This window comes from Solanum tuberosum, unplaced genomic scaffold, assembly GCF_000226075.1.
Source record: "Solanum tuberosum cultivar DM 1-3 516 R44 unplaced genomic scaffold, SolTub_3.0 scf00672, whole genome shotgun sequence".
Taxonomy (NCBI): Eukaryota; Viridiplantae; Streptophyta; class Magnoliopsida; order Solanales; family Solanaceae; genus Solanum; species Solanum tuberosum.
The window spans coordinates 146,068-156,380 of NW_006239587.1; the positions used below are offsets into that span (position 1 = coordinate 146,068).

The 10,313-nt window shown below is 34.2% G+C and overlaps 1 protein-coding gene across 1 annotated transcript; it reads left to right on the forward strand.

Moving 5' to 3' along the window:
• Window positions 1-3,716: 3,716 nt before the first annotated feature.
• Window positions 3,717-7,494, forward strand: LOC107058843 (uncharacterized). Its single transcript, XM_015305021.1, has 6 exons — window positions 3,717-4,994; window positions 5,223-5,341; window positions 5,527-6,057; window positions 6,149-6,248; window positions 6,395-6,922; window positions 7,039-7,494. The coding sequence occupies exons 1-6, from the start codon at window positions 3,717-3,719 to the stop codon at window positions 7,492-7,494; spliced, it is 3,012 nt and encodes a 1,003-aa protein (XP_015160507.1).
• Window positions 7,495-10,313: the final 2,819 nt, after the last annotated feature.

Genomic DNA, 10,313 nt, shown 5'->3' on the forward strand with positions numbered 1-10,313 from the left:
TTGGTGTCTATAGATGGTTTCCAACACTGCATTCAACTAGGGATTTGTGTTAAGCCTGGCATGTGCCTATTCAGGAATCATCAATGTGTTTTTCTGTCTTGATTGATCACCCATTGTAAGTTGATACTCTTTTCAACTGTTTGCTTTTTGTTTGTGAGGTCGATCGTGGTTGCAGGTTAGTGTTTAGCCGATAAGTCCCTTCATGTTCCTTTGTTGAACAATGTTACAACTGTGAGATGCAACACTGGATGTAGGAGCTCCCTAATACTGTGACTTACTGTGGGAGTGTAACAAGTAATTTAACGACTCTTTAGTTTAAGGCAAAGTATGCTCTCGTCTTTTGGTCTTTAAAGGTCGATTGGAAAGACCAAAAGATGTGGTTCAAAAGCTAATGCTGCAAAAAGTTGCCATAGTTGTCTGGTAATTGAACAATGCAAGAAAAGATGCCCATTGGTTTCAGCTTCCCGATGGCATAGAAAACACCTAGAACCCTTTTTTTGAAGTTTATCATGAGTGAGACAAGTTTTCCAAACAAGAAGTCAAGTGAAGCAAACCACTTTAAAAGGAGCTCTTGCTTTCCATCTCTTCCCATGGTCATGGGTTATTGAACTGTTCCAAATCCGTTAAGTAGTTGTAAGCTGTTTTGACAGAGAAAACAACCTTGGTGCGGCCTATCCAAGTGAGAGAATCCTCCTTTTCTTTAGGCCTAAGAAACGTTCGAGTTTACCAAAGAGATCATATACTCTTTACATCCTAAAATATACAGGCCTTGATTAAATTACTTAAGCCCACAACCTATATTCAAATGTGGCCCAATTTTCCCAAATCTGAAATTGAAGGAAATATCACGCCATATACACATTTAAGAGACAATATTACGAGTTTTAAATCTACTACTAAAAAAATTCTTACTTATAACAGTTTAATTACGGGTTATAACATATCCATTAAATTTAACTTTATTTAAAAAATCAATTAAAATTTATTTTATTAAATGATTAATCTTTTTATATTATTAATTATTTAATTATATTGATTGCAGTTCCTTTTATATAATTAATAGGTGAGAGAAATAATATTAATGAAAGAGAATCAATTTGTAATTATCTATTACACCTTTTAAAGGATTTTTTTAACTTATTCAAATAACTTTTATTTATTAATGACTATTGGGGCCTTTAATTTTTAAAAAATAAATAAATTTATCACCGTATATTTTAACATGTAATTTTCTCTCTTTAATCTATTTTTTTTGCTTTTCTTGATGTTTTTTTTTATTTTAAATTTTGATATTATTTTTTTTAATCTGATTTCTTTTGAATTAAGAATTCTATATTTTGAAAATTTGATTTTGTTTTTTATTTTAATTAATCTAAAACTTGATTTCTTGAGAAAAAAACCGTTTTACTTAAGTTTTGAACTTGTTTTTGGTGTGTTTTTCTATATCTAAAATACTATTTTATTGGTTAAATAAGTATATTTAATTTTGAAATTTGTTGATATATATAGATAATATGAGATCATAAAATCTATAAGGATTTCTTAAGTTTTAGCTTAAATAGCTTTTTGAACCCTAGATTTTCTGATCAATCACTCTGGAATGGCTGTGGCCGCCGGTCAGTTTGATGCTGACCCGGCATTACTAATATCAGATAGGTCTTTCCCTAAATTACAACACACTAGAACAGTTGCTGGAATAATTGAGGATACGAGTTCGTCGAATGATCTTCATAAATTGCGCAACAACACGAATGGTAAGGTAGTACCAGATTATGCTAATTTGTTCAAAGTCAATAAGGAGGTACAAGGCAGTACATTGACAGTGGAACAAATTCCAACAAAACAAGTTTGTTATAACAACGGGGTACCAAGGGTAGTTTGGACTGAAAAGGAGGTGGCAAGGATGAACATCATGGAAAATTTGCAATATGCTGTGGTTGGCAAATTTTCTTATGGTTGGCCTGAGATAGATGAATTGCGCATTCAAATTCCCACACAATGTAACATTGAAGGAAATTGTAAGATTGGCCTGTTACAAAATAGACACATTCTCATACGGTTTGACAGAGAAGATGATTTTATTAATATGATGTCTAAGCCTGTCTACTATATATTGTCAAAGGATGGTTACTCGTATATGATGCGACCTTTTATTTATGATGCAAAGTTCAATACAAATGAGGAAACTACTCAAGCAATGACATGGATTTCCTTTCCGGATTTAAAACCAACATTTTTTGTTAAGGAGTCCATTTTCTCCCTTGCTTCAGCAGTCGGGAAACCACTACGTCTTGATACGACAACAATTAACAAAACCCGACCAAGTTGGCAGATCTCCCTAAGGTCATTGAGATAGAGATAATGAATGAGGATACAAATGCATCAAGGGTGGAAAAGGTTAACATTCAGTATGACGTATTGCCAAATTATTGTAAAGAATGTAAATTACAGGGTCATGCAGAAGAGGAGTGTAGGGTGCTTCACCCTGAACTCAGACAACCTATTCACGCGGATACAGAAATACACGATAACAGGGACACAGAGATCCATAATCAATTAGGCACTCCAGTTTTTCGTATAGGAAGGCATTTTAAAAAATGGCATCCTACCAACAGAACTTTCCCAAGGCAAAATCAAGAGGAACACATTGCAGGTGTTACAGACGTGCGAATTAGCAATTCCTTTATAGCTCTTAATGAAGAAATTACAGTCGCGGATGAAACACGAAACACGCACCCCTCAACTGGTATCTCAAGGAAGGACATGGAGAGAGTCAATGGAAATGAGCAACACACAATAACCAAAACATGTGAGCCAGAGACAACCAAAGAGTGGATTACAAAAGCATTTGCAACACAGGGGAAGGAAACAAAAAAGCATAAAGACAACAACGAAAGCAAGGAGAGTGCTAAAGGAGGAATTAGTGAAGAGGAGAATGCAATTGCAGATCATGACGGGCTTGCAAGAGAAGATCGGTTAGTACAACTCTCGAAAGATAAAGAAAATGAAGACCACATAGTGGAGGGTGAAATGGTTGTTTACAATGCTACATTGGAGTCGGATGGTAGGGACTTGCAAGGGATGCTTGATCAGATTGCCCCTGCAAGAGAAAACAGGGATAAAAAATCTAGTGATAATGAACATATGAATGGAGAAGAGGGTAAAGAAAAGGCCATTGTTTTAGCCCAAGATATTGAACCTACTGTTATGCAGGGGAGGGAGATGGTAAATGCAACATACCAGGCGCCTTTTCAAATAATAGCTGAAGAAGATTGTCCATCATGTCATGATCCATACCAAATCACAACTATATATGTCAGCAGATCAGCACCAATGGAAGCATTACATGTTGTAGTATCTCACCAAGATGGACAACTGATACCATAAGAGCACAACAAAGATAACGTAGTTAATGAAACAAGTTGTGGTGAAGAAATAGAAGAATCTTTTGAGGAGGAAAATGAGTCCAACATGTTACAAGTATGTAAAGAGGCAGGCATATCCACCAAGTTACTAACCAGAAGAAGAAAAGGTAAAAGCAAAGAAGATAGTACAAGCACCATACCTTCAAGGGTTCAGACAAAGAGAGGGGTTAAATCAAGTTCCAAATGAATTACAAAGCACTATTTTGGAATATTCGGTCTGTTAATACTCAACTGGAATTTCACAGAGTACAAATGCTACACAGACATCATAAGTTTTTGTTGATTGCTTTAATGGAACCATTTCAAGATGCTAGGCATATTCAGAGATATAAAAGAAGACTAGGGATGAATTATGTTAACTACAATGTTAATGGTCAAATTTGGGTGTTTGTAAGGGAGCATGTTCATGTAGGTGTTATATCAGATTCAGAGCAGCAATTGACTTTACAACTTACTCTAGAGGATGGTGCTCAGATCCTGGCTTCTGCTATATATGTTAAGTGCACTGCTACTGAAAGGATGCTCCTATGGGGGGATATTTACTCTATTAGTCGGGATTTCACTATTCCATGGATGGTAGGAGGAGATTTTAATGTGATATTGGGTGAAGAAGAAAAGATTGGTGGATTACCAGTTTACCCACAAGAGTATGAGGATGTTGGTGAATGCTTGACTTCTAGTGGTTTGGAGGATGTGAACTTTTCTGGAAACCCTTTCACATGGTGGAATGGTAGGGCAAATGGAGATTGTATATTTAAAAGACTGGATAGGGTGGTGGTAAACCAAATGTTAGAAGATCTTTATGGTAATATTGGTGTACAACATTTGACAAGAACTGGGTCTGATCATGCTCCACTATTGCTTTCTTGTGAAGTTAGCAATGGAGCTATTATAAGACCTTTTAAGTTCCTCAACTTTTGGACTAAGAGAGATGACTTAAGGGAAGTGGTAGAACAGAATTGGGTAGCAAATGAATCAGACGATATCTTTGTGCAGTTTAAGCAAAAGCATAAAAGAACTAAGAAGGCTTTAACAAAATGGAGCAAGGAGAAGTTTGGGGATATATTTAAACAACTAGCCATCAGAGAGGAGATAGTTAAAATAAAGGAGCAGTTATTTTTAGATGATCCATCACCCACACATAGGGGTATCCTTCAACAGGCTCAAGCAGAATTGAAGCAATATAAACACTTCGAGGAAGAATTTTGGAGACAAAAAGCAAGGATGCAGTGGTTTGAAGAAGGGGATAGGAATACTAAATTTTTTCACAGCTTGGTCAGAGGAAGAAGAAAGAGGTTAAATTTGAAAGGAATTTCTAAAATCGATGGTACATGGATTGAATCAGAAAATGCCATTGCTGAAGAAGGGATTGATTTTTTTACAAAACAATTCACTGGTGAGGCAGTTGATCATGTAATTACTCATGAAGAAAATGAAGAAATGGCTCAGTTACCTAATGAAGCAGAGATCAGAAATGTGGTGTTTGAGTTAAATGCAGAAAGTTCATGTGGGCCTGATGGTTTTTCTGGATGTTTTTATCAACATTGTTGGGATATTGTTGGGCCTGATGTGATTAAAATTGTGATAGCATATTTTTAGGGAGCTACACTTCCAAAATCAATCACTCACACTAATCTAATGCTATTACCAAAAAAGGATCTGATTCAATCCTTTTCTGATCTTAGACTTATTAGTTTGAGTAATTTTGTAAACAAAATCATTTCTAGATTGATACATGATAGATTGAAGGTTGTTCTTCCTAGATTGATTTCCCAAAATCAATCTGGATTTATTCAGGGGAGGAATATTACTGAAAATGTATTGTTGGCTCAGGAAATTATTGGTGACATCAGGTTGAGGGGAAAACCAGACAATGTGGTTATCAAACTTGACATGGCCAAGGCATATAACAGAAAGTTATGGAGAAAATGGGCTTCAACTCTATTATGCTAGACATGATATGGAGACTTATTGCTAACAATTGGTACTATGTGCTAATTAATGGGCAAACTCATGGTTTCTTCCATTAGTCAAGGGGGGTAAAGCAAGGAGATCCCCTATCTCCTACTTTATTTATACTTTCGACTGAGGTGCTTTCTAGAGCTTTGAATAGTTTGTTTCTAGAGGTTGGTTATAGGGGTTATGGTCTTCCTAAGTGGAGTGATCAGTTGAATCATCTTGCCTACGCTGATGATAGGAAATCTCTTCAAATGATTATGAATGTACTGAAAATGTATGAAGAACAATCTGGACAGCTTATAAATAAAGAAAAGAGTTTCTTTTATTTATTCAACAAAGCTGCTCACTCTTCTGTTCAAACTGTTGAAGAGGTAACAAGTTTCTGCAAAGGGAACTTTCCATTAACCTATTTGGGGTGTCCTATAAGCCACTCAAAGAAGAAGAAATCACATTTTAAAGAGCTTATTAAGAAGATTCAGAACAAGTTGCAGTTGTGGAAAGGGAAGTTGTTATCCTTTGGAGGCAAAGAAGTTCTCATTAGTCATGTATTGCAGAGTATTCCTGTCTATCTCTTATCTGTGCTTAGTCCTCCCAAGTGTGTTATTGATGATATTCATAAGACTTTTGCAAAATTCTTATGGAATGCTAAGGAAGGGGGAAGAGCTACTCACTGGTTAGCTTGGGGTGATATTTGTTTGCCTAAGAATGAAGGAGGATTAGGATTTAGATCATTATTTGATGTGTCTAAAGCCTTGTTTGCCAAGTTATGGTGGAAGTTCAGAACAACAAATTCTCTTTGGTCCAATTACATGTGGAACAAGTACTGTAAAAGACAGAGGCCACAAGTTGTTGAATGGAAATGAGGTTCTCTAATTTGGAAAGCTATGCTGCAAGCTAGGGACTTTTTTTATCAAGAAATATGGTGGGAACTTAGATAAGGGCATGCCAGTGTGTGGTTTGACAACTGGACACAACTGGGAGACTTACATTATTTGATGTCTATTTCACAGGATCAGAGTCATTTAGAATCTGCTAGGCAATTATTTAATGAAGATGGACGGAGGACTAATGTATTAATTACTAATTTCAACAATGATATTTGTAATCACATTTACCAGGTTCTGGGAAACATTACCATTACTGAAGGTAGAGACATAGCCTGGTGGATGCCAAGAAGTGATGGAAAGTTTAAAGTAAGCTCAGCTTGGGAGTTATGCAGAAGTAGAAGAGATCCTATCGATAATATCTCAAATATTTGGGAGAAAGGTTTGCCTTTCAAAATTTCATTTTTTATGTGGAGATTATGGTTTAGAAGAATTCCTATATGGGAAGTACTGATTAGAAGGAGGATTGTGGATCATGTTGATTGTTGTTGTTGTAACAACAATGCCCCTGAAACATTTTCTCATCTTTTTGTTAACTGTACAATTGCTCAAACTCTGTGGAAATGGTTTAGGGATGTTGCAGGATTACACTTTCCAATTGTTCAACTTAGACAGATAATACAGGATTGGTGGAGGGCTGATGGAGTGCCTAAAGTTAGGCCACTGTTTAAAGCAGTCCCTATATAATTCAAATGAACATTTATTTGTTCACCAAGTTTAGATACCCATGGTTAAGGAATATTCCTAAAACTTGGCCTACAATTATTCAGTTCCTTGAAGGGTATTCACCACTGATAAAGACTAAAATTGTGAGATGGATTCACCCTCCAGCTGGGGTTTATAAGTGCAATACTGATGCCTCATTTGATTATGAGACATGCATTGGGGTCATAGCTTTTTGTATCCGGAATGAGGTGGGGGATCTGGCGTATGCAGAATCTAAAGAGGTTACCAAAGATTCAATTTTGGAGGCTGAGATCATAGAAATTAAGGAGGGCATATATTACTGTATTCAGAAGACCTTGATACCCTTGATTATAGAAACTGATTCTCTGTTAGCTCAGAAAGCACTAAATGGAGTGTGGGAGGTTCCATGGAAGATCGCTTGGGAAGTCAGGCTCATTAAGCAATTGATAAAGAACCATGGAGTGGAAGTGGTCCATACTTTCAGAGAGGGAAACAACCTAGCTGATTTTTTTACTAAATCGTTTGTTGATTGTGCATGAATTGAGAAACAATAATATCATAACATTCAGGATCTATCACAGAAGGCTAGGACAATATTGCAACTAGAGAAAACAAATATACCTAATTTGAGGATTAGGAAAGTGCAAAACAGAAGCTACAATGGATGAGAACAACAATTACAACAGGTTTAGAATGATAAAGCGTCTTCAACAATATAAGGGATAGGAGATGTACCATTGATCTCCGAGCCATAAATAGTTTGGTTACAACGTCCAAGATGTGTCGCCTTAAACAGTGATATTAATCCTGATGGGGTTCAACCTGTTGATGAGACTAATAAAAAAACTGAGTACCAAATTGCATAAATGAAGTGAAGACAAGATACTCATCTTACACCGCTCCGTCACTGATTGTTTTTGGCGTATTTCAGCTTTGTTAATAACCCAGGTTCAGATCGTCCGCATCCAAGTAGAAGAAGTATTCAATGGTTGTTGAATCATGACATCAGTGAGAATTTTTGATGTTGAGGTGGTTACAACCCATACTTGGATCTTTATCGATCCAGCGGCTATGACGAGGTAGACGGATCGCCAGGAGGATCTTCCAATGACGAAGTGCTTGAATTTTCCAGGGGAGCCGTCGATTTGTTTGAAGAAGAAGAAGAAGCAGCCATTGCGGCTGGAGCTTCTTTTGTTTCCTAATGGAGTGTCTTTTTGGCTGTGCTATTTCTGTTTTTGGGACTTGGGTCACTTTTGGACCCAAGTTTGTATCTGATGAATTTTTATTTGCTAATAAAATGGACTTGGTCCAAAAAAAAAAGTTTTAGCTTAAATATGGTAAAAAGAAAATCACACTTGAATACGGAATATAAATTGAAGAGAGAGGAAAATATAGAACTTGTATTAGTTATTGCAGTTTAGACTTTTAATTACATGTTTTGATTTTTGGGTGATGTATATTTCTTTTGCTACAATTTCTGACAACTAATATATAATATGCATTGTTTTACAACCAGATTTATTCTTCCCTGATTTATACCCGTTGGATACTAATTTTATACTATTTTATTTTTTGTCTTTGTTCTAAAATTTCAAGTTGGATACCAAGTGTATATAAATTGGATAAAACATTAACTTGTTTTAGATTGTCTAATTTGGTTGAAATATCAGTTACATTTTGGTTTTTTCATTTTCAAGTGGGATATCAATTGAAATACAACATTAACTTGTTTAGGTTGTCTAATTTGATTGAAATCTCAACCACATGTTGATTTTTCAATTTTCCAATGGGATATCAATTCAATACTAAATTTATACAAATTCAATACAATATTAACTAGTTTTACGTTGGCTATTTCAGTTGAAATTTCAATTACATGTTTTTTTTTTTAAATTTTACCACTGGGACGTCAGTTGGATACCAAATGTATACCAATTTCATACTAAGATTTGACTTAATTTTTCCAGTCAATATCAATCGCATACAAACATTACCTATATTTTTAGTATACATTTGAAAAACACTGAATACACAAATGAGTAACTAGCACACATAATAACTATTCTGAAATTATAATTCATTAACTTAAAAGACAAAATAAATCAAAACATGAGTTTGCCACAATAAAACAACCAAATCAAAATAAAAATAAATTATGTCTTTTTTTCAGAAGGGTAATTTGAACATGTCTTCCTATTGTGTTCCTCCCGACGACATGTACTGCACGTAATCTTAGACCTCTTGAATTTCACATCAGCAAACCATTTACAACATTCAAGTTGTGGTCTCCCTACAGTTTTTTTTGAACCAGGCTACAATAATTTCTGCTCCGACACTTTTTGAATTGCATATTTTTCTGTTTCATCATAAATTATTGTGTCAATATTATATCATACAAAAGTACAAATAACTTTTATACATATGTTATATCAATATACAAATTTCATACCATTTTTATGCTTACAAAATTCATACAAAAGTAAAAATACATATATTATTGTAAAACAATTTCATATGTTATTACAGAATACAAAAGTAAAAACACATATGTTATATCAATATACAAATTTCATACAATTCTTATTCACACATTTCTTACCTATTTCATGCCAAAAGTTATCAATTATTCATACTAGGATCATGCCACTAGAATACCAAAATAATTCCAACTTAGAAATATTAATTGTCATTTCTTTAATAAACAGTATACCAAATTCATTACATTATTATTCTCAAAATTCTACAATATAATGCCAAAAAAAAATCCAAATCAAACCAAAAATCGTAACCAAAACATTATCGATTGTCATACATGCTTGGTAGTATAATAACAAATTCCAAAGAAAAAATTGTCTATTTTTTAACCAAAAATATACCCAAAAAATAAATGCGTCAGACAAATAATGAACAAATTCAATGTTCATACCAAAATATAACATTATACATTTAAAAAAATCCGTCATAATTCAAATTATTATACACAACAAAAATCTGAAATCAGTATACAAATTTCATATAATTATTATGCACATTCTTCATACCTATTTCATGCCAAAATTATACCTATTTCATATCATAAGTCGTCACTTTTTCACTGCAGAATCATGTCACTATAATACCAAAACAATACCACTTTTAACTATTAATTGTCATTTATTAGACAAATAGTATACGAAATTCATTCAAATATAATTCTAAAATCGTACCAACATGGTATAACCAATATACCAAATTCAAATAAATTTTATGTAATTTTTTAACCAGAAACATACAAAAAAATGAATGTTCAAACAAAAATCTATACCAATTTCAAACAAATTTTATGTAATTTCAAAAGTGAATATTCATACCAAAAACG

Coding starts and splice junctions, on each gene's coding strand:
- LOC107058843 (XM_015305021.1), top strand. CDS start 3,717: ATGGAACCATTTCAAGATGCTAGGCATATTCAGAGATATAAAAGAAGA. Junction 4,995..5,222: donor GGGATATTGTTGGGCCTGAT/GTGATTAAAATT, acceptor GGATTTATTCAG/GGGAGGAATATTACTGAAAA. Junction 6,058..6,148: donor GGGGGAAGAGCTACTCACTG/GTTAGCTTGGGG, acceptor TTGTTTGCCAAG/TTATGGTGGAAGTTCAGAAC.